At 46.2% G+C, this 23,057-nt stretch overlaps 2 protein-coding genes across 6 annotated transcripts; one reads left to right on the plus strand and one right to left on the minus strand.

Annotated features, from left to right (window-relative positions):
* Nucleotides 1-287: 287 nt before the first annotated feature.
* Nucleotides 288-3,118, minus strand: kmt5aa (lysine methyltransferase 5Aa). Its single transcript, XM_047017912.1, has 7 exons — nt 2,832-3,118; nt 2,017-2,164; nt 1,642-1,918; nt 1,459-1,540; nt 1,156-1,215; nt 677-867; nt 288-516 (listed from the first exon to the last, which is right to left on the minus strand). The coding sequence occupies exons 1-7, from the start codon at nt 2,940-2,942 to the stop codon at nt 306-308; spliced, it is 1,080 nt and encodes a 359-aa protein (XP_046873868.1). The 5' UTR covers nt 2,943-3,118; the 3' UTR covers nt 288-305.
* Nucleotides 3,119-3,886: 768 nt separating this feature from the next.
* Nucleotides 3,887-21,639, plus strand: sbno1 (strawberry notch homolog 1 (Drosophila)). 5 transcript variants are annotated; one of them, XM_047017897.1, is made up of 34 exons: nt 3,887-4,228; nt 7,825-7,941; nt 8,132-8,233; nt 9,926-10,147; nt 10,439-10,562; nt 10,886-10,924; nt 11,300-11,403; nt 11,538-11,634; nt 11,920-12,080; nt 12,376-12,509; nt 12,626-12,716; nt 12,988-13,149; nt 13,350-13,485; nt 13,767-13,872; nt 14,065-14,218; nt 14,766-14,948; nt 15,234-15,331; nt 15,841-15,986; nt 16,203-16,403; nt 16,603-16,782; nt 16,915-17,120; nt 17,394-17,525; nt 17,648-17,783; nt 18,022-18,134; nt 18,499-18,570; nt 18,679-18,778; nt 18,970-19,044; nt 19,336-19,482; nt 19,686-19,780; nt 19,874-19,960; nt 20,186-20,323; nt 20,470-20,546; nt 20,806-20,999; nt 21,139-21,639. In XM_047017897.1, exons 2-34 carry the CDS (start codon nt 7,825-7,827, stop codon nt 21,279-21,281), a joined length of 4,272 nt encoding a protein of 1,423 aa, XP_046873853.1. In that variant the 5' UTR covers nt 3,887-4,228; the 3' UTR covers nt 21,282-21,639. The 5 variants fall into 5 exon arrangements, with proteins under 5 accessions (XP_046873853.1, XP_046873855.1, XP_046873856.1 ...); XM_047017899.1 differs by having other exon boundaries at nt 16,951-17,120; XM_047017898.1 differs by lacking the exon at nt 3,887-4,228 and adding an exon at nt 7,265-7,422.
* The last annotated feature ends 1,418 nt before the right edge of the window (nt 21,640-23,057 follow it).

Genomic DNA, 23,057 nt, shown 5'->3' on the forward strand with positions numbered 1-23,057 from the left:
GCCATGGAAGCACTCTACTGATAATACAAAATATACAAAAGAGATGTGGTGGAAAACACTAGCATGTTTTATATACTGATAAATATATATTAAAAGTATTGATGTCTTCAATCTAGATGTGTTTGTCATTATATCCCCCCGAAAAACATTTGTATACACCCCTACACGCGCACACAAACTACCCCCCCCGCCCCACTTAATAAATTGTTACACATTCTGATGCTAAGGCAAATTCTTTTTACATTAAAAAAAAAAATCTATTAAGAAATAACAGCTTTTCCCTTTTCTTTGAGCCGATCTCTCCATCAATGTTTGAGCCACGGGTGTGCAGCGATGGAGGCTTTGCTGCGGTCCCCGTAGTCGTACTGCAGCTCTTCTCCCTCGTCGATGTCTCGAGATGCTACAAGGATGAGGTGAGGTATGCCGTTGATGTCATGGAGTTTGGTTTGACAGTTGCCCAGTTTACTGTGGTTGATCAGCCTGCCCATGCGACCCGTCTCTTTTGTGGCATCAATGCTAGACGAAAGGATACAAAAAAAAAAAAAAAAAAAAAACACGACAAAGCTTGTAGCGTATTCTTCTAAATGGAAAGATGACAAACCCTATAGCTCAGTCCTAACTTGAAAGCAACCAATGTAAACAGACTGTATATGAAAAGCACTGTTGTCCGGCCTACCAGTATGTTTTGCACAGGTACTGGAAGTAGTACATATAGCAGCCGGTGGCGGGGTTTTGAGCGTACTCCATCTCTCTTTGCTTGGCATCTGTGATTTCCAGCAGGTCGCCATGGTACTCAACCACAAACTGGCCTTTCTGGAAACTCTGAGTTGCAAATACTCCTCTTCCCTTCCCCTCTATATGCTGAACCTGTAACAAAAAACGAGACTCATATTACATTTAGTCATTTAGCAGACGCTCTTATCCAGAGCGACTTACAGTAAGTACAGGGACATTCCCCCCGAGGCAAGTAGGGTGAAGTGGCTTGCCCAAGGACACAACGTCATTTGGCTCAGCCGGGAATTGAACTGGCGACCTTCAGATTACTAGTCCGATTCCCCATCGCTCAGCCACCCGACTCCCTGGTATTAGATGTCAGAGCACACAGGTGACAGTTATGGAGAAATGACAAGCATGACATGCCACGTAAGACTGTACCTCCATTCCTTCCTCTATCCCATTTGTGATTAGATCATCAATGTGTTTCTTTTGTTCACACTGGCAAGGAAAAACAAAGAAAGAGAGAAAACTGTATAATACTTGCATGATACACTTCTGATACCAACATTTCCTAAACAATGAAGCATAGCCACGTATATTTAATATAATAATCAGAAATATATACATTTTGTTAATTGAACTGTTTTCTTTTTGTTCATTTGTTGTGATTAGTTTGAATTTAAACAAGATAAGTATTGCTGGGAAAACATGCATTATAAATTAAATTGACTCCAATCCTACCTTCAGCTCTGCTTTACATTTCCTGGAGCTTCGTCTTATAGGATAGTAGTCAGTTACTTTACGGTTTTGTGAATTCTCTGCACTGTAAAGAAATGAGGAAAATGTAATCAAAAACTTTTTTTTTTTTCTTCTTTAAAAAAATAAATAATTTACCAAACTGCTAGTTATGCTCAATGTGCCTACTTTCTGAACGCAGGCTTCTTCCCTTTGACCCTAGGTCGGATGCCTCTTCTGTACTTGTTGAGGTGAGCGGAGTTGTTGGCGAGGAATGGGTTGTGAATGACGTTGTTGCTGGGTGGAGGAGAGAGATCGTCTGGGGAACGAAGGCAAGCTGGAGGGTAGTGATGCTGAGAAGAGGCAAGGTCTCCTGTCCAGCAAGGAGGGTGCTGACTGTGACAACCTTCCCTCTCAGTCAGAGTCAAAACACAGGTATCCGAGTTAGCTGGGTTAAGTCTCCTGGCTGTAGGAAACATAAAAAACAGACAGTTATAATACACACATACCCTGGATAGATAAGTCATAGGGAAATATTTTGACATGCCCTGAACATGAACTTACCATCTCCTGGCTTTGATGTGTCATTTTGCAGAGAACATCTTCCAGGACACTTTCCTTCTTGAGTTAGTTTTATTGTCATCTCATCATGGACAGGTGACTTTGACTTGCTGGGGCTTAAAAGGGTGATGGAATGGCCACATACAATGTCCTGTGATATAAGGGGCAAGATGGACAACATAATCATATAGAGGCTAGAGACTATGTTTAGTCCGTTAATATGGTTAGTATCGTTGTATAACATTTCCAGTAAGATTTGCATCCCAAGAGTTGATTAGATCACTGCTTGCGTTCGGTCGGGGAGATCCGTCAGAGAGTGTCCCTCTGACTCTTCTGGCTAACTTTGCCGACAATTGCTGAATCTGTTGGTTAACGTTTTCCATCTTGATTTGTATTACGATTCGTTATGGCCTACATTATGGCTCACTGGCTAACCTACGCTAGCTAGCACACAGCTTGTCACGTTGCATTTCATTATGAGACTCTAATACTAGTTTGCTAAATGGCGATCATGTATTGTGCACAACCACTAAAACAACACCGTGTTTGTACTGTAGCTCGATAGTCATCTAGCTAACTTTAGCAAATCATATATTAATAGGTTAGGTTCATAGGCTAGGCTACCTAGCAAGCTGGCTAGTTCCTTCTTTCTGTTTAGCCTGGCTAGCAGGTAGCGTTAGTGCTAAATGTGTCCAAATTTGGTAGTTTTTGCTAACGACCTACGTAGCTCTAGATTTTTGGGGGCATATCTTCAACATGTGGGTTTAAACATCAGCGAATTTTAATGCAATTTTAAAGCCGCACATTGGCGAACTTACCCCGTTCATTTCGGACTTCTTTTTCCTTTTTAATATTTGGGTCCACTCTGCAGTGAAACAATGATGTCCAACAAGGTGGTCTATCTCCCCTGTTTCACGCAGTATGGTCATCCCACCACCCTCTCCCCAAGAGTACCTTTCGATTCCCCGGTTGGATTGATTCTCTAGCTTACTGTCGTTGGTCTATTTGTTTTAGCGTCGAAATTATTTTAAAGGGGGAGGCATTTAAATTTTAAATGCTGTTGTACACTAGAACAGCAGTTCCATCACAATGTCGGTAGGCGGTGCTGTAACTGACCTGGAACAGTCGTTGATCTTCCAAATGGTCATCATCATTAATCACTTTTGCATGAATCAAACAAGATTATAACTATGTTAAATGTGATATGGTTAGAATTGCTTAACAATGGTTGTGTCATTCATGCATTCATGATAAGGATCTTGCGAATAAATACAATTGTATTTTCTCGCGTGCTTTTCATAAACTTTCCGAACAGTTTCAACCTTTTGGCTCGTGTGACCAAATAAAATTGATAAAAAGTTTATCTAGCTCTATTTAAAATGAACGGAATTTCTTAAGATAAATTATCCTTATATTTTTTATAATTATTCTAAAGGTTCGTGACTGCAAAATGGATTAAATTACATCAATTTGCAGTGGCCACTCCATCTGCAAACACTCTTTAAGCTCTGTTCAGGACATGCTAGACTTGTCTTTAGTAGGCTACTTATCCACAGCATTGATATACCTTACAACTTTGTTTTTCGTTTACAAAAAAGACTTCACAATGTGTGTATTGCTTCTAAAATATGTGCTTATTCATATCGTGACCTTGATTCGCATGGATGCCTTTGCATCCATGCGAATGTAACAACAGCCAATCAAACTTAATATTTCGACATAAAAGTGTCTTGCTACTGCATGACACTGACACAAAGTATTGTATTTTCTTAAGAATTCAAACCATGGCTTTCTCAACCTTATTTCTCTAACAGTAAAGTATCTGCCAAGCATCATCACAGGATACGTTCTTCACCTAAAAAAAAGTAGCGGGCGTCATTTCCTGCGAACGAGCAAACATTGTCACGTGATATAGGTTTAGCGCTCTGTTTCTCGAATCTGTAAGGTTGACAAATATACTTGAAATGTCAACTTTGTTATCGTTATCGTTTGCTTTACGCAAATGGACACTCGATGCTATCTCGAAGAGCGATTTTCATCGATTATCAGCGAGGAATTCGAATCTAAAAATTCCAGTCTTTGTATTGAGCGTCACGTGATCTACTCGCAGCTGGTGTTTGGTAAATATGGCGAAAGGTGGTTAGAACACAGCGGATCGAAGAGGGTGACATACCCCTAAACCACTGCGACAATTGTGACAGTCGTTTACTGTCAAGTGAGTATTACTGATTGGTAATAATGTCTGGGATCGTCACAGGAATGTTCCGAGATCATTGAGATTTCATTCAAAGCCGTGTGGCGTTGTTGGTTGTGAAACATTTGTTTGTTGTTTTCAGACTAGCAGTGAGGTAGCGTTGCTAGCCAGCCAACTTAGCACTCTCTAGCTAGCAAGCTAGTTAGCCCAATGCTAACGTAACGTAAGCAACGTAACGGCGGATTAACGTTACGTTGTGCTAGCTACAATGTGAAAGCATAACACAGCTGACATTAATATAATTGTTATAAAGTAACAGATGTAACTTTAGGTTCTTCACAGATAATCTCAACTATAAAATCAGTCTGTGGCATTAGCTAAGTGTATAGTATAATATTTCTAGACTCATCCACGCCTAGTAGGAATGGATATCACTGAATGTTGTGACCGTCGTCAACAGAAACCGATGGTGCTTACTAGTGTGATTAGGCAGTAACAACGCTGTGTGTTCTTTGCTAAACCAGGTAGAATTCAAGTGGTTTACCAGTAAATGGCAGTGGCTACTCTTCGCTTGCTAGTTAAGTAGACAACGCGCGAGTTAGCGAACGAACCACATCTCACTTTGCTAGCTTTGTAGCAAGCTAACGAAACCTTTGCTAGTTTCGATCCTCCTGACCAGACCACATGTGGACATGGAGAGGCAGCTAAATCTTTTTTTGCGTTTTGGACGTCCATATGGACGTCCATAGACTGACGGCGATGGCTGCTGATCTTTGCATGGATGGACGGACGGCGATGCTGTTCAGAGTGCCGTCCATAGAGGGAGCAGATATTTTGGACGGCGTCATAGCCGTCCATATGGACGGCGATGCTGTTCAGAGTGCCGTCCATAGAGGGAGCAGATATTTTGGACGGCGATGGATTAGCAGGGACGTCCCTCGTGCCGTCCATAGAGGGAGCAGATATTTTGGACGGCGTCATAGCCGCCCATATGGACGGCGATGCTGTTCAGAGTGCCGTCCATAGAGGGAGCATATATTTTGGACGGCGATGGATTGAATGTTTAGCAGGCTGTTGAGCTAACAGAACTGCCGAAGGCTACCATAGCATGTAGCTAGCTACATTAACTTTGGATGACTCAATCTTTTGTCAAGTTAATTTGTATGAATTGCATGTTAGTGCAATATTTACGCCTTTATTCTGTTTTTTTTACATAATCAGCAGTATGGTCTCATGACAATATAGACTTGAAAAACAATATGTTATGGTTTGGGTTTGCCTATAGGCTACATTTATTTTAATTATTTCGAGAATTGTTAATAAAGACTCATTTAAAAGGTTAACATTTGGAGTGTTAGGCCCATAGGCTATTACGTTTTGCATTTGTCTCCGCTCAAAGTGGTTCGTGCGCAACATTGGAGCTACTGACTGGTGGCTCCAAATCCACCCATAAAACACTTTAAACTGACGGCTTAAAAGACCTAAAGGGCAATGTATTTCATAGGGTCATAACACAATGTTAAAATCTTAATTGAGTCTTTATTAACAATTCTCGAAATAATTAAAATATATGTAGCCTATATCTAGGCAAACCCTAACCATAACATATTGTTTTTCAAGTCTGTATTGTCATGAGATTATATTGTTGATTGGCCTACTTTTGTATGTTAAAAATAAAATAAAGGCGTAAATATATAGCCTTCACTTAAATGCAATTAATACAAAATAACGTGACAAAACTTATTGAGTCATCCACGGTTGCTGTAGCTACATTCATGGTAGCCTTTGACGGCTTTGGTTTGGCTCAACACATCGTATTGTGTTTTGCATTGGTCTCCGCTCCAAGCGAGTGTTTGTTGTTTTGCGTTTATCTCCGTGCGCAAAGTTCGTGCGCAAGATTGGAGCTACTGACTGGTGGCTTCAAATCCACCCATAAAACACTTTAAACTGACGGTTTAAAAGACCTAAATGGCAATGTATTTCATAGGGTCATAACACAATGTTAACCTTTTAAATGAGTCTTTATTAACAATTCTCGAAATAATTAAAATAAATGTAGCCTATAGGCAAACCCAAACCATAACATATTGTTTTTCAAGTCTATATTGTCATGAGATCATACTGCTGATTATGTAAAAAAAACAGAATAAAGGCGTAAATATTGCACTAACATGCAATTCATACAAATTAACTTGACAAAAGATAGAGTCATCCAAAGTTAATGTAGCTAGCTACATGCTATGGTAGCCTTCGGCAGTTCTGTTAGCTCAACAGCCTGCTAAACATTCAATCCATCGCCGTCCAAAATATATGCTCCCTCTATGGACGGTACTCTGAACAGCATCGCCGTCCATATGGACGGCTATGATGCCGTCCAAAATATCTGCTCCCTCTATGGACGGCACGAGGGACGTCCCTGCTAATCCATCGCCGTCCAAAATATCTGCTCCCTCTATGGACGGCACTCTGAACAGCATCGCCGTCCATATGGACGGCTATGACGCCGTCCAAAATATCTGCTCCCTCTATGGACGGCACTCTGAACAGCATCGCCGTCCATATGGACGGCTATGACGCCGTCCAAAATATCTGCTCCCTCTATGGACGGCACTCTGAACAGCATCGCCGTCCGTCCATCCATGCAAAGATCAGCAGCCATCGCCGTCAGTCTATGGACGTCCATATGGACGTCCAAAACGCAAAAAAAGATTTAGCTCCTACTGTGGCTAGGACTAGCCCAGCTAACATATAGCATGGCTTAACCGGTTAGCCGTAACGATGCGTTAGCAAATTCGTGTAAGTGTTAGCCATTTAACTAGCCAGCTGTAGACCTAGCGCAGCCTTAAGATTTGCAGTTGTGTATTAACCGTAGTTGGTGCCTAGTGGTTTCAATAGTTAAATGAGAGCATACCTATGCCAAACCCATAATTACCAGTTATCTCTGACAATTTGTTAGAGGGCATTCTAACAAGTTAGGTACACGTTGTACCGTTTGACATTATACTCTGTAGTTGTGAACGACGTCAGTCCAGGAAGTTGGAAATAGCAAGGTAGTGCAAACACGTGCAATGGTCTGGGTCACATTGCAACTTGTAGGCTAGTTCAAGATCAGATAACTGGATTTTAAGTTACCAGACCACTCACTGCCTGATCGACACTAATATGTACGACTACATCATCTACTCTTAGGACTACATTCCATAAACAAAACAGTTGTAAGTGTAATTACTCCTATAGTTACGAACAACTTATCTGTGGAATGTTTTGTCACATACTTTGCAAGTTCGTGCTCCGTTAATTTCCGACGTTGAAAAATTCAGATATGTTCAATCCTAAAAGGTATTCATGCGTGAAGTGTGAAAAGGCTCAAAATGAGAAATTATTGTTCGTTTCACACATTGGGCTGCCATGTGTCTTGAGGAAGTTATGCTAATAATGCATTGCGTATCTATGAAAATCTAGCCTAGCCTGTTTTCATGCAGTCGTCTTTAACGTTTACACGTAGAAAATCTCTCCTTTGAATTGTTTAGATGTTAGAAAGACATAAACAACATTGTAAGTAGTTATCAATACTCTCTTGGTGTCAATAGCGAGTTAATAATATTTGTCTCGTGCAGATGATGGATCCTGGACAGGATTTACTCCTTGCTGCTTTGAGCGAGAGCGGCATCTGCGCAAACGATCTGTTCGACTTTGAACCTCAGGATGCGGCCCAGTCCTCTCCCCTCCAGCAGGTAAAAAGTCCGCAGGTGATGCATCAGTCACATGGCCACTTTTGCCACTTAAGGGGGGGGGGGGGGGGGGGTAGTAGTAAACAGCCAGTTTGTACAAGCGTTTGATTCAAATCGTTACTTGGTTAAGTTGAAACTGCATTATTGTTCTTGCTGGTGAACATGCTCACAAAAGTTTCTATTTGTTTTCCAGTCCATCTCCATTAATGCCCTGGATGTTGGTTTGGGGGCCGAGGCAGTGGGAGCTGTTAGAACAGAGACGTCACTTCAACCTACTCACACAGTCACCATAAGGGTAACGTCACCTACTCACAGTCACCATAAGGCAGCTGTTGTCAGTGTGATCCGCCACTGCCCCCCGTAGTGGTCCCCGACGGCCACAAGTAAATTATTGCGACATACAACTCAGAACGAAGAAAACAGTCAGTAGTAGCCTATTAAAATGGGCTACACACGTTCCGCATTCTGACATCGCAGCCTGTGCACGGTTTGAGAGCCTCTCTGGTTGTAGAGGGAGTTCTCCCCTCCCAAATAGAGTTGGTTGGGTCCATAGCCTGTCTTTTCTAAAAGGTTTTCTCAGATAGGCTACCGATTGCTGGGCCGGGCGGCCCAACCGTAACAATAGGCGTCAGGGAGGGCCGGAGTGATGGCATCACTAGATAAGGTTTTACCAATTGAAAAAAAGGCTGTTTATTTGACATAAATCTCCCAAAACTATTTTGTGCTCAAATAATGACCAAACATTTTGTGTCGAAATCCCTATCTTCATCACATCAAACCCATATGTCCTAGGTTTGGGCTAGAATATTTACAACGTCTGGCTCCGTGCCTGATTAACGCTCGGATCGTTAAGCAGTCTCTAAACGTGTATTCTTTTCTTAGCGGAAATTAAAATTAAAGAAATTAAAATTAGCAGAAGAGCCTACATTATCCGTTATAAAATCATGTGCCGCTTACAATAGTATGGCACCAGGTCTGGAAGCATGTTGTTCTGGGGATATAGCCTACTCTCTAGTTAGACGGTCCGCAAGTTTTTATTTATTGGCCAAGTGGTCCCTGGTCTGAAAAAGTTTGAGAAACACATCACCTACTCACAGTCACCATAAGGGTAACATCACCTACTGACAGTCACCATAAGGGTAACGTCACCTACTGACAGTCACCATAAGGGTAACGTCACCTACTGACAGTCACCATAAGGGTAACATCGCCTACTCACAGTCACCATAAGGGTAACGTCACCTACTGACAGTCACCATAAGGGTAACGTCACCTACTGACAGTCACCATAAGGGTAACGTCACCTACTGACAGTCACCATAAGGGTAACGTCACCTACTGACAGTCACCATAAGGGTAACGTCACCTACTGACAGTCACCATAAGGGTAACATCGCCTACTCACAGTCACCATAAGGGGAACATCACCTACTGACAGTCACCATAAGGGTAACGTCACCTACTGACAGTCACCATAAGGGTAACATCGCCTACTCACAGTCACCATAAGGGGAACATCACCTACTGACAGTCACCATAAGGGTAACATCACCGTGGCTCATTGTTTAGGGATGTAATTTATTGACATCCTAGCCCAATTCGATTTTTGTATGAGCTCCAACTTTTTCATCACAAATGTTAAACAACTAGTTGTTGCTCGGTATCTATACAACTGTCTGAGAGTTGCCAAACTAAATGTAGTTGTATACAATGACACATTATTTGACCATTACTTTAACTTGCCTTATAACATTGGTTTGATTATATTTACATTTAGTCATTTAGCAGACGCTCTTACAGTAAGTACAGTGACATTCCCCCTGAGGCAAGTAGGGTGAAGTGCCTTGCCCAAGGACACAACGTCATTTGGCGCAGCCGGGAATCGAACTGGCGACCTTTAAATTACTAGCCCGATTCCCTAACAGCTCAGCCACCTGACTCCTTATTGACTCTGGACTCATTCCCTATTTCAACGTCCTCTTTACAGCACAAGCCCCAGCCCTCAACCACTACATTTGTCTTAAATCAACTGAATCAGTTGCCATCTCTGGGAACGGTTGTCGTGACCAAACCGTCGACCACAAGCACCCCCAGACACACCATCACCGTAACCAAGGTGGTTCACACCACCCCGTCAGCCCTGCATGGCTCCACGTCAACCTCCAGCTCCTCCATGCCTCGCCCCTCCATGGTGCCCAGCAGAGAGCAGGTCAGTCAGTCTGCCAGGGTCTGGGGGCTACCACAAGTTGTTCAATTACATGTTGATTCTATGATCATTTCTGTAGTAAAAAAACGATGTATTTAAAATTAAACTATAAAGAATATGCTAATAAAGTCAGTCACCTGTGATTTCATTAACATTAAGTGAGCAGCTAGGCATGTGTTTGAACTTTCTTTTTCATCCTTCAAAAAAATGCACGTGTTTGGGGCGTGTCACTTCCTGCCTGTCTTCTCTGGGACGCGTCACTTCCTGCCTGTCTTCTCGTCTGGGGCGTGTCAGATCCAGCTGAAGGACCTGCTGAGGCAGAGCGGGGTGAAGAGCAGCAGCCTGGTGGAGCTGATGAAGCTCAAGCCTCCGCCCGACATAGCCCAGCCCGTCGCCACTGCAACGTCCACGGGAACCAGTGAGTCGCGAGGCCACGCCTACCCCCCCCCCATCTCCTCCTTTCTGTTCCCCGCTTTATGTTCAAAAGGATCTCTTGAATTGTAAGGGTGGCTTCTATGACGGGGGATGGAAAAAGCGCGGAGTCCGTCCAGAGCTGGTCGTGGTCTCGATTTGTCCGTTGATCCTCTCTAGAGTAGTAGGGATGGTTCATGGAATCACAGATCTGAGACTCCCCATATTCTAATATGCCTCTGGGAGTTGGCCAAACATGTTTTTCTAATCGGCAAATATTGTTTCTTATGATTCACTGACCCTTGATTACACATGCTTTCATCCTCGCAGAAATAATTCTGGTCACGACAAAGATGATCACTAAACCAGGTATGGACAGGCTCCAGATAGGGGCAGGGATGGTCAATGATGAGGTGTTTCACAGGGTGAACCGTTAAGGCTGGAAATGGATATTTAAACTTGTCTGGGTATTCCACATTCAAAGCATTCTTGTCATTTGTTAACGTCACATATTAGCTATGCTTGGTCTTGCTTAGGATGCATTTGTATTTTGATGTGAATGTATAAATAATCTGAGAAATGTAACAAATTCCCTTTTCTCCCTTTGAGAATCAGAGGATGATCTCTTTGTGGAGTTGGCAAAAGATTAGCCCCTAATTCATCGTGCGTCCTAATCTCAGACGGTTCCCGCTCGCCTCCTCCTGCTCTCTGATAAGGCCTGTGTCCTCTCTCGCCCCCCTCTAGCGGAACTGAACAACGGGGTGAAAAAGGAGGCGATGATGGGCCGAGACATGGCGCGAATCTGGGTGAATGAAGACGCGAAGGGGCGGAGCTTCTCCCCGACCCTCGTGAGTGTCTCCGCCCCAGGGCCGCGCTCGCTCCAGCCACGGCCGACGGATCTCATTCACTGACAGGCAGACTCGAGGTGGTGCAGCCGACCCCCAAGCTCATTCCCTCCGGCTTCGCTTTGTGTTTTATGTAGAAACTACCCGGGATGAAAGAGGAGGACGAGCCCGAGGAGGAGGATGAGGAAGAGCTGGGTCACGCTGAGACGTACGCAGAGTACATGCCCATGAAATGTAAGGCTGCTCCGCTAGACAACTCGCCATGTGGGGGCTTTTAAAATGCTTCATCTCTGACTGTCAGATGGCTGAGCGGTTAGGGAGTCGGGCTATTAATCAGAAGGTCGTTGGTTCGATTCCCGGCCGTGCCAAATGACGTTGTGTCCTTGGGCAAGGCACTTCACCCTACTTGCCTCGGGGGAGAATGTCCCTGTACTTACTTGTAAGTCGCTCTGGATAAGAGCGTCTGCTAAATGACTAAATGTAAGTATGTCTGACTGACGGCCGTGTGTGTGTGTCCAGTGAGGATCGGCCTGAGGCATCCGGACCCTGTGGTGGAGACCAGCTCCCTGTCCAGCGTGAACCCTCCCAACGTGTGGTACCGCCTCTCCATCCCAGAGGAGACCATCGACCGAGGCTGGCTCTCTGCTCTGCAGCTGGAGGCCGTCACGTACGCTGCCCAGGTAACGCTCCGCAAAGCTCCGGAGAAGGACCCAACTCTGGGATTCTCTTCCTTTTTATTTCCCCTCCGAGGGTTCAGGTGCGGTTACGTGGAGCCTTCTGTGACATTGCTTGTCAAAAGAAATAACATTAGATCTCTGTTGACAAGTTTAGCTGCTAAATGTTCAGCCGCTTCTAATGTGGACAGTTCTTCATACTCGTCGAGTTAAGGGATAATGTTACTTTACAAAGCCGTTACAAGGCAGATTTAAAAAAAAAAAAAAAAAAAAATCTTTAAATCTTCTCTTGTACCCGTAGCAACACGAGACATTCCTGCCCAATGGGGATCGAGCGTCGTATCTCATTGGCGACGGAGCTGGCGTGGGGAAGGGCAGGACCATTGCTGGGATCATCTACGAGAACTACCTCCTAGGCAGGAAGAGGTCACTCTGGTAAACAGAAGATCTTTCTAGAACCGCTCGCCCTGTTGCTGGAAGACACGGGGATCTCAAAACGTTACTTTTAGACGAGTGAGTTCTGATTCGTAGCCGGTCTGTTCGTTCGACAGGTTCAGTGTTTCCAACGACCTGAAGTACGACGCTGAGAGGGATCTGAGAGATATCGGAGCGAAGAACATCCAGGTCCATTCACTGAATAAGGTAAAGGAGCAGGAAATGACCCGGTCCATTCACTAAATAAAGGCAAAGGAGCAGGAAATGACCCAATCCATTCACAAAATAAAGGCAAAGGAGCAGGAAATGACCCAGTCCATTCACTGAATAAGGCAAAGGAGCAGGAAATGACCCGGTCCATTCACTAAATAAAGGCAAAGGAGCAGGAAATGACCCACAGCTGGTCCCCTGCTTCTGCAGCTGGTCTTGAATCCCCCTTCTTCTTCCTCTCTTGAGTTTTTATTTCTGGTCTCCTCAGTTCAAGTATGGGAAGATCTCCTCCAAACACAATGGGAGCGTGAAGAAGGGGGTGATCTTCGCCACCTATTCGTCCCTCATCGGGGAGAGCCAGTCTGGGGGAAAGTATAAGACCAGGTTCAAACAGCTCCTCCACTGGTGTGGGGAGGACTTTGACGGAGTTGTATCCTTAAATGGAATTTAAGAGAAGTTATATGTATTATTTCTTCCTTATATCTTTGTATTTTATTATATATATTTTGACCATTTATTGTACTTTTAATACTTTTTTATATATGATTTAATTATTTATTTGAGTGTATCAGTGACAGAATAATTATCCAGAACTATGTATTCCTTTTTCTTTAACCCAACACCTGTAAGATTGTCTATGATGAGTGTCACAAAGCCAAAAATGTGTGTCCAATCGGGTCGTCCAAGCCCACTAAGACTGGCCTGGCAGTCCTGGAGCTGCAAAACAAACTTCCCAAAGCACGCGTGGTGTATGCCAGCGCCACAGGTAAGGATCAGGCCTCAGCACCATCACAGTTCACCTGTGGAGACGGGACAGAATCAGAACTGGTTTTAATCACCATGAAAGTTTGCACAGACAAGGAATTAGCTTTGGTAGGAAGGTGCAAACATTAGCATAAACATATAGGAATCTTAAATGCAAATATGAGGACTAACTATTTCTAAGGGTACATAACTAGCAGTAATTAAGTGGAATTAGAATGAAGTAAAATGTACAATAAAATATAAAATATACGCTGTCTCAACACTGTGCGTCTGGCCTTCCAGGGGCTTCTGAGCCTCGCAACATGGCCTACATGAACCGTCTGGGCATCTGGGGGGAGGGAACGCCCTTCAAAGAATTCAGCAACTTCATCCAGGCTGTGGAGCGCAGGTGAGAGGATCTACTGCCGTTTCATCTTTCGAGGTGTTTTTTAGGGCTTTTAGCAAAAACATTTGTTCATTTGTGGCTAAAGGCGTAGGAAGGAACTTGGAATCGGAACCCTTTTGGATAGCGACAACAAGTAAAAATCTAATGGAGTCGATCTCGCCCCCCCCCCCCCCCCCCCCCCCCTTGCGTTCACAGAGGTGTCGGTGCCATGGAGATAGTTGCCATGGATATGAAGCTGCGGGGCATGTACATCGCGAGGCAGCTGAGCTTCACCGGAGTGACGTTCAAGATTGAGGAAGTTCCGCTGACGCAGCATTACATCAAGATGTACAACAAGTCCGTGCGTCTGGTGAGGGACCCTGCTGACCACGCCCTCAGGGGCGGGTCTATTCTTCTGTCCACTCCTCGTCAGATTATCCTGCCGTAGCTCCAGATTATAGCAACATCCCTTGAATTATGTCTATCGATCCGTCCTAACGCATCGAAAACTCCTGGTGGTATGATTTGACAGTGCAAAATACCTTATCAGATTGTCCTACCAGTCTAAAATAAACAGGTAGGATGATTTTACAGCGTGACAAAAAAATGAGGCTAAACGTCAATGACTGGTAGGACAATCTGACTGCGGTGGATGAACTGGTCAGGACACTGACACGCTTCACCCCCCGGAGCCCACCGCTCTGCTGCCGTCAGCTGATCAGTGCCCGTGTGTGTTCCATTTATCCATTTAGTCATTTAGCAGACGCTCCTATCCAGAGCAACTTACAGTAAGTAGGGTGAAGTGCCTTGCCAAAGGACACAGTCATTTGGCACGGCCGGAAATCGAACCAGCGACCTTCTGATTACTAGCCCGATTCCATAACTGCTCAGCTATCTGACGCTCGTGTGTGTTTCAGTGGGTGAGCGCACGCGAGAAATTCCAGCAGGCGGCTAACCTGATGGACGCCGAGCAGCGCATGAAGAAGTCCATGTGGGGCCAGTTCTGGTCAGCCCACCAGCGCTTCTTCAAGTACCTCTGCATCGCCTCCAAGGTCCGTAGGGTGGTGCAGCTGGCCAGGGAGGAGGTGAAGAACGGCAAGGTGAGACGTCTGATCCTCATCTCTGGATGTGACAGCCAGGGGGCGGAGCTTTCCTTATACACGTCCCACCAACTGTTTGAAAACAGCAAATCTCCCCCCCCCCCCCACCCCCTCACTTCATAAAAAAAAAATATATATATTTAACTGCCGAATCTTCACTTATTAGAAAAAACTGCCCCCCCTCACATTTGAAAACAGACCTCCGCCCCTGGTTCCAGCTGTAGCGTGCTCGTACCGTAAGGTGCTGTGTATCGTGTGTGTGATAGTGTGGGGGTGTGTCTGCAGTGTGTGGTCATCGGGCTGCAGTCCACAGGAGAGGCTCGGACTCTGGAGGCCCTGGAGGAGGGAGGCGGAGAGCTCAACGACTTTGTGTCCACAGCCAAGTGAGTCCCCCGGCGCAACCATAGCAACACGCCGCTTTCTGGCACAACCATAGCAACACGCCGCTTTCTGGCACAACCATAGCAACACGCCGCTTTCTGGCACAACCATAGCAACACGCCGCTTTCTGGCACAACCATAGCAACACGCCGCTTTCTGGCACAACCATAGCAACACGCCGCTTTCTGGCGCAACCATAGCAACACACCGCTTTCTGGCGCAACCATAGCAACACGCCGCTTTCTGGCGCAACCATAGCAACACGCCGCTTTCTGGCGCAACCATAGCAACACGCCGCTTTCTGGCTGCACAAAACACAAGGTCAGACTGGGCACTGAAATTCTGAGGACAAGACGACGCAAAGCAACCTGTTATAACATATAAGTACTCAGAACAGAGAGTACACCTATGACTAGCTCAAATATAATAAACCTCCTAGCCGTGCTGCTTTGTGGAAGCACGCGGTCCTGGGAATGTGGTTTGACGGAGCGTTTCTTGTCTGTTTCTCCAGAGGCGTGCTGCAGTCTCTGGTTGAGAAGCACTTCCCGGCTCCAGACAGGCAGAAGCTGTTCAGCCTACTGGGGATAGACCTCTCGGCCAAGAAGACCCCCTCTCCCATCGAGACCACAGCGGTGCAGAAGGGCAAGAAGAGGAAAGGTAGGCTGTCCATGTGGATCTCTCACTGCAGAGTAAGATCTTTCACGCGTATCCCTCACATGTTTTCATCCATTGAGTCTGCTTTATATCTCAATGTCAACCAAAGACCCATCATGAGTCTTGTTGTATGCGGGCGTCACTGGACATGCAGAAAAATGAGAGAGAGAGAGAGGGAGGCGGCTTGATAGATGTCATGTGTCCCTCCCTCCTGACCAGGTCCAGGTGCGGAGGTGAGGAAGCAGGTGAAGAAGCCTCGCAGGTCGGGGGGGCTGTCCGGCAGCAGCTCAGACGACAGCCAATCGGAAGAGTCGGAGAAAGAGGCGGAGAGCGACGACAGCTTCAAGTCGGTCAGCTCAGGGGAGGACGATGACGACTTTAACCCCTTCAGGGACGAGTCCAGCGAGGACGAGGAAGATGGTGAGGCGCTGTCACGCACTCCTGTCCCCCCTCCTCCCTATCCCCTCCTCCCTATCCCCTCCTCCTTCTCCTCTCCCCTCCTCCCTCTCTCCTCAACGTTCAATCACGCATGGTCAACGGGACCCGTTGCGAGCGCAGGAGACATTACATGACCTCGTAGGTGACCTTGTATCCCCCCCCCCTTCTCTCAATCTTCCAGATCCCTGGCTCATCAGAAAAGAGCCCAAAAAGGGCAAAGAGAAGAAAAGCAAGAAGAAGAAGAAGAAGAAAAGCATCGACCCAGACTCTATCCACAGCGCCCTGCTGGCCTCCGGCCTCGGCTCAAACAGGCCTGCCTTCACTGCCCCGGCTGTGAAGACCCCCAGCACGCCCGCCACAGGTAAGAGGCACAGCGCCCACCACCCACGGGAGTTCACACGCCGTCACAGCCCCCCCCTGGGGTAGTAGGAGAGAGCTAACTTCCTGCTCTCCACAGTGAAGGTGGAGAGAGCTAACTTCCTGCTCTCCACAGTGAAGGCAGAGAGAGCTAACTTCCTGCTCTCCACAGTGAAGGCGGAGAGCGAGGACGGCTGCGTGACGAGCCAGGACGCGGTGGAGGACGCCCAGCACATGAAGAAGGATCTCCTGGACCAGCTGGAGAAGCTGGCTGCTGACCTGCCCCCCAACACCCTGGACGAACTCATCGACGAGCTGGGGGGGCCGGAGAACGTGGCCGAGGTACCCACCGCCCCGGGGCTCCCTGCTCACGCTCTCCATGTTGATATTTAATCAGTATTTTACTCATATTCTGTGTGTGAGCATTAGCCATATGCAATGGAAGGTCATATTTATTTGATTTGAAGACTTATCTTTTTATTGTTTGGATGTTTCACGGTTTATAATTTGTTAAATATATCATCCATAGTTGATGATGACAGTTAGCCAGCCGCCAGCCGTGTCCAGAGTTCCAGTAAACATCCCCCCCCTCCCTCTATCCCTCCCGTGTCTCAGATGACGGGTCGTAAAGGCCGGGTGGTCAGCAACGACGACGGCAGCATCTCCTACGAGTCTCGCTCGGAGCTGGACGTCCCCGTGGAGATCCTCAACCTCACAGAGAAGCAGAGGTTCATGGACGGAGAGAAGGTAGGGCTGGCGTCCTCCCCCCGGACTGCTTAGGTGCTCCTACAGGCGTGTGGGAGTGTGGTACCTCTCCAGTCCTCCACACGTCATGGAAACATCTCGTTCTCTTTCCCCTCCTCCTCCAGAACATTGCCATCATCTCGGAGGCGGCCAGCTCTGGGATCTCCCTGCAGGCTGACAGGCGGGTCAAGAACCAGCGGCGCCGAGTCCACATGACCCTGGAGCTGCCCTGGAGTGCGGACCGAGCCATCCAGCAGTTTGGTTAGTAGAGACCTCAAAGTCCCAACGTTTGGGTTTAGCTCGTGGGATCTGTAGCACTTTGCGACGGTCGTATTCGAGTCTAGCCCGGGTTCTGTCCTGCATGTCTTCCCCTCTCTCTCTCTGCCTTTCCTGTCACACTTTACTTACAACTGTCCAATAAATCACATAGCCCTTCAAAATACATTGTGTGTGTATATACTGACTCCTACTTTGGTCTAATATCCTCTTTGCCCCACAGGGAGAACCCACCGGTCGAATCAAGTCACCGCTCCAGAGTATGTCTTCCTGATATCCGAGCTGGCAGGAGAGCAGAGGTTTGCATCCATCGTGGCCAAAAGACTGGAGAGCTTGGTAAGATGAATGATCACTCGGGAGTTAGAACAACCTCCACACGAGGCCATCTTAATGTTTGTCTTATCTTCGGGGCATTGTGACCCTTCCACGTGTTGTGACAACTTGACCTCATACAAAAATAAAGTGAAGAATTTTCTTTTAACCGTCGGGCTGTCTTTCACCCCCCACAGCTCAAATGTTAAAAGAAAATGCTTTTTATTTGTTTTTTGTATTGGGTAAAGTTGTCGCAGCACAACGATGGGTCGTTGTGAACCTTTGGGTTTATTGTGACCCGAAGGCAGCTCAAGGGTTAATGTTTTTCAAAGCGGGTGAACTTTGCTAAATGCTTTGTGTGTCCCATCCAAATGTTTCTGTGGAACAGGGAGCCCTCACTCATGGAGACCGAAGAGCCACTGAAACTAGAGACCTGAGCAGGTTCAACTTTGACAACAAAGTAAGGACACTGGGTGTGTGCGTGTGCATGCATTGGCATGTCTGTCTCAGGAGTCTAACTTTAATCTCAACCTTTCCCCCTCCCCTCCTCCTCCTTGTTCTGTCACAGTATGGCAGAAATGCTCTGGAAATAGTGATGAAGTCCATTGTAAACCTCGACTCTCCGCTGGTCTCTCCACCTGCTGACTTTGACGGGGATTTCTTCAAAGGTATGAATCACTGGATTTTCCCTTCCTGGTTGTGAATAGTTGGATCTGTTTCCTTGTTTGAGTTTCCCAAGTTGGCCCATGAGTGTGATTGACACCAGGGAGGGAGGGGAATTAAAAGATTGCAGGCTTCTTTTAAAAAAAATTGTTTTATGTCTACCGGGTAAAACTAATATAAAAACATTTTTTTTCAGAAATTTGCAACGGACTCATAGGTGTTGGGCTGATAAATGTGGAAGACAGATCCAGAATCCTGTCATTAGATAAAGGTGAGCACATGCAACACATTTCTCTGTCTCTCTCTCTCTGTGTGTCTCTCTCTCGCTCTCTCTGTCTATCTCTCTTTCTCACACTTCACTTAAAAACTGTCAAATAAAGCAAGTAAAATGTGAAAAATTTAGATTTAAAAAAATAGATAAATTGTTGTTGTCACATAACTTAACCGTGTCTGCCCTCCTAACTGTCCCGCCCTCAGGTGAGGAGTTTCCAAACAGGTATGAAAAGTGCTTTTTAATTGTACATATCTGATGCCACGCCTGTGTCTCTCTTCTCCTTGTCAGACTACAACAACATCGGGAAGTTCCTGAACCGGATCCTGGGTATGGAGGTGCAGCAGCAGAACGCCTTGTTCCAGTACTTTTCCGACACGCTGGGGGCCGTTATACTGGACGCCAAGAAGAACGGCCGATACGACATGGGGATCCTGGGTACGACGGGAGCCTGACCGGTTCACCTCAACGTTATGAACTTTCTGGAATTGTAGATATCTGTAGATATCTGCAGATATGTGTTGCTGCCGTCTACAGTGCACAGACCATGCCCTTCTTAAACCATGCCTCTTTTCTCTCTCTCACTCTCTCTCACTCTATCGCTCTGTCTCTCACACACACACACACACACACACACACAGATTTGGGTTCTGGGGATGAGAAGGTGAGGAAGGTAGAGGCCAAGAAGTTCCTAACCCCAGGCTACTCCACGTCAGGACACGTCGAGCTGTACACGGTACACAAACTCTCCGTCACGAAGAATAAAGGACAGAAATGCCACCAAAAATGACGAACCGTACCTAACCCCTCCACACTCTTCTCTCCTCAGGTGAGTGTGGAGAGAGGTATGTCCTGGGAGGAAGCCACCCACGCCTGGGCAGACCAGAGCGGAGCCGACGACGGCTTCTATGTGCAGGTAGGAAGGAAACGATTCACAGGGCGCCTATAAATTGATAACCTTTCAAACGATTTCCCCCCCCTGTGTGTATACTCTGTGACGTGTCTTTGAGTGCTTCGAAAAAAGCTATGCAAGTCTAAAATAGTATAAAATATATCTCCACACACTTTTATTTTATTTCATTTGTAACTTTAGTACAGTTTTCTGATAAATCATAAAAGATTGTGTGGGTGTGGTCCTCAGGTGAGGAACAACAAGAAGACGGCCATCTTGGTAAAGGAGGTGAACACCAAGAAGAGACTGTTCCTGGTGTACAGGCCCAACACCGGAAAACAGCTCAAACTGGAGACCTACATTGACATCAAGAAGAAGTGTAAAAAGGTCTCACTGCAGTTTTAAACTCACAAAATCAAAAGCCTATCGAGAATACTTGATGGAACCTACAGTTTTGTATGTTTCTATGTGGGTTGGTGAATTTAGAAATGGTTTTGTTGGCCCTGTGGCTCATGATGTTCGGCTTTGGACAGGTCTTGTCGGATGACGCCAAGCAGCATTGGATAGACCAGTACAAGTCTTCCGCAAAGATCTGCTCTCACGCTTATTGGTGAGTTTGACTCCAATCCAACACTCAAGTTCAAATCTTTTATTGTAAGATGCACAGAACAACACAGGGTCAGACTGGGCACTGAAATTCTTAGGACAAGACAACGCAAGGCAACCTGGCATAACATGACATGGAGCCCAAACTAGAGAGGCGCTACACATATAACAACCGCTGCGTCAACCATCACGCGTCATGTGTTGATTCGTCTCTCGTGCGTTCCGAGTCTCACGTGGTCGTCTTCTTCTGCTGTCGTGTCCAGGCGAGGGAACTGCAGGAAGGCGTCCGTGGGCCTGCAGTGTGAGATAGGGCTGAGGTGCAGGACGTACTACGTGCTGTGTGGCTCGGTGCTCAGCGTGTGGACCAAGGTGGAGGGGGTCCTGGCGTCTGTGAGCGGCACCAACGTCAAGATGCAAATCGTTCGTCTCAGGACGGAGGACGGACAGAGGATAGTAGGTGAGTGGAACACCCGAGCCATGGTTCCGCACGGCGTGTGTTGTCACTTCCTTGTCTTGGGACCTCCGGCAGCAAGGTTCCGTTTTTTTTTTTTTTATGGGGGGAAAAAAAATAATAATTCCTTCCCTGTCCTGTCCAGGTCTTATCATTCCAGCAAACTGCGTGTCCCCCCTGACCAACATCCTGTCGTCCTCCGACCAATCCCAGCAGCTGGCAGTCCAGCAGCAGCAGAAGTGGCAACAGCTCCACCCTCAGAGTCTGAGCCACGTCGCCAACACATAGCCTGGGGCCGGGGGCCTTCGCGCAGCACCAGGGGGTCACCCAGGCCCCACGGCTCCCACCGTCTTCGAGTTCACGTCCCACCCCCCCTCCAAGGGGGTTCGACGACTCCGCCGCACAGAGGGCTGTGGTTGCAGCTAGCCACCCTTCCAACTGCTCCCTCGCTTCCTGGGGAGGGGCCCTCGCTAGTGCTGTGGCACTTTTTTTTAAGATGCGACGCAGCGGTAGTCAAGAGGAAACCGTTTCAGGGTTTCTGCCCAAAGATGAGTGTGTTTTTTTTCACCTGGAGGAGTTTACTCTCTGTCTTGCTGGACCATGATTCAAGAACTGGGTGGGGGAGGTGGGGGTAAGGGTTGGGGGGGGGGGGGGGGGGAGAATGCAAGTCAGAGTGATGGGAAAGGCGTGAGGAATAATGCCTAAGGTTGTACTGTTACCTCCCTTGGCTGTGAGCTCTATTTAAACAGCGCCCTGTGTTGTCTGTATGTGACCTCCATGAAGACTTCCTTCTCTATTAGAAGGCTCGAACGTCTGTTTTGTGACGGAACCCAGGACCGGTCCTCAGGGGTTAGTCTTGACCGACAGTGACCCTTTCTTTAAACAAATACACTGACATTCGCAAAATGTCTACCCAAAATGCATGATCGTTCCCCCAAACGCTTTCTTTTTTCTTTTTCTGGCAGATTTTATTGTCTTGTTCATTTCGGGCCATCAAAACTGAAGTGCATCCAACGTTTTGTGTAATCTACCTACTTGTGTGTGGTAGTTCCTCAAAGCCTTTAAAACTAGCTTGTGTCTCAGAGCTTTTGTGCAACTTCCTCCCATAGAAGGTCAAATTGATGGTGTTTAGCCTCCTGAATATGTGGCTTAATATATATATAAAAAAAAAAAACCACTTTAACCACCATAGACTTTTTTTGTGACCCACTCCAAGCTGTTAACAGGCTTGACCTTGCATGGTTTCAACTCATTCACTTCCTTTTAAATTATTACCCCTGTGCTCCTAAAAAGGATTCTGGGAAGGATAGTTGTTGGATACTAAGTATCAGAGTTTGTTCAACTGTTGAGAATCAATCCTTTTTTAATAAAATAACCAGTTTTCCTTGGCTGAATATACATCTGCACTGGTAGGGCTCTACTATTACTGATGTTTGATGGACAGCAAATCATTCAAAGTAAACTGGAATGTCCGTTTGAAATAAATCGCTCGGTGTGGCTTGGTCTCCTTGGTACTTATCATCTTCTGTTTCATTCATGTCAGCTGTGATGTGCGGGGGCAAAAATGCATTCTGAAAAGTTATTCTGGGTTATGAGTGCAGTTACATGTCATGTCAAACTGTTAAGATGCTTCTTTGCTATACCAATGTGTATAGAGTTGTATATTGAAATGAGAACCAATTTTGCTTAGTTTGTTGAAACACTTGAAGGAAAGTGACGTGTCATACTTGCACTACTGACTGATTTGTTGTACAAAGGAATCTGCATTGTATGATTTGAACGAGGGCAAGATTTCTACCTCTTGCATATGACCAATAAATCCTAAAGAAATTTGAATTGCTGTCTGACTTGAATCTTTAAATACTTAATGCAATGTGTGAGTTAACAGACCAGTCTCCATTGGGTATTTAAGAGTATGGCTGCTCAAGTAACTATTTACTTCAGTATACATTAAAGGTCCTGATTATGAACGCAGTGATTGGGCTATAGAAGAAGTCCCTGTATTTGGCTGCTTGTCCACCAGTGGTCAACCGTGACTGCGTCCTGTCCCGCCGGGCCACTTAT

The sequence above is a fragment of the Hypomesus transpacificus genome, unplaced genomic scaffold, assembly GCF_021917145.1.
Source record: "Hypomesus transpacificus isolate Combined female unplaced genomic scaffold, fHypTra1 scaffold_84, whole genome shotgun sequence".
Classification (NCBI taxonomy): Eukaryota; Metazoa; Chordata; class Actinopteri; order Osmeriformes; family Osmeridae; genus Hypomesus; species Hypomesus transpacificus.

Coding starts and splice junctions, on each gene's coding strand:
- kmt5aa (XM_047017912.1), bottom strand. CDS start 2,942: ATGACCATACTGCGTGAAACAGGGGAGATAGACCACCTTGTTGGACAT. Junction 1,216..1,458: donor AATGTAAAGCAGAGCTGAAG/GTAGGATTGGAG, acceptor TTTCCTTGCCAG/TGTGAACAAAAGAAACACAT. Junction 868..1,155: donor GGATAGAGGAAGGAATGGAG/GTACAGTCTTAC, acceptor TTTTTGTTACAG/GTTCAGCATATAGAGGGGAA.
- sbno1 (XM_047017897.1), top strand. CDS start 7,825: ATGATGGATCCTGGACAGGATTTACTCCTTGCTGCTTTGAGCGAGAGC. Junction 17,784..18,021: donor CCGAGCCATCCAGCAGTTTG/GTTAGTAGAGAC, acceptor TTTGCCCCACAG/GGAGAACCCACCGGTCGAAT. Junction 20,547..20,805: donor ATCTGCTCTCACGCTTATTG/GTGAGTTTGACT, acceptor TGTCGTGTCCAG/GCGAGGGAACTGCAGGAAGG.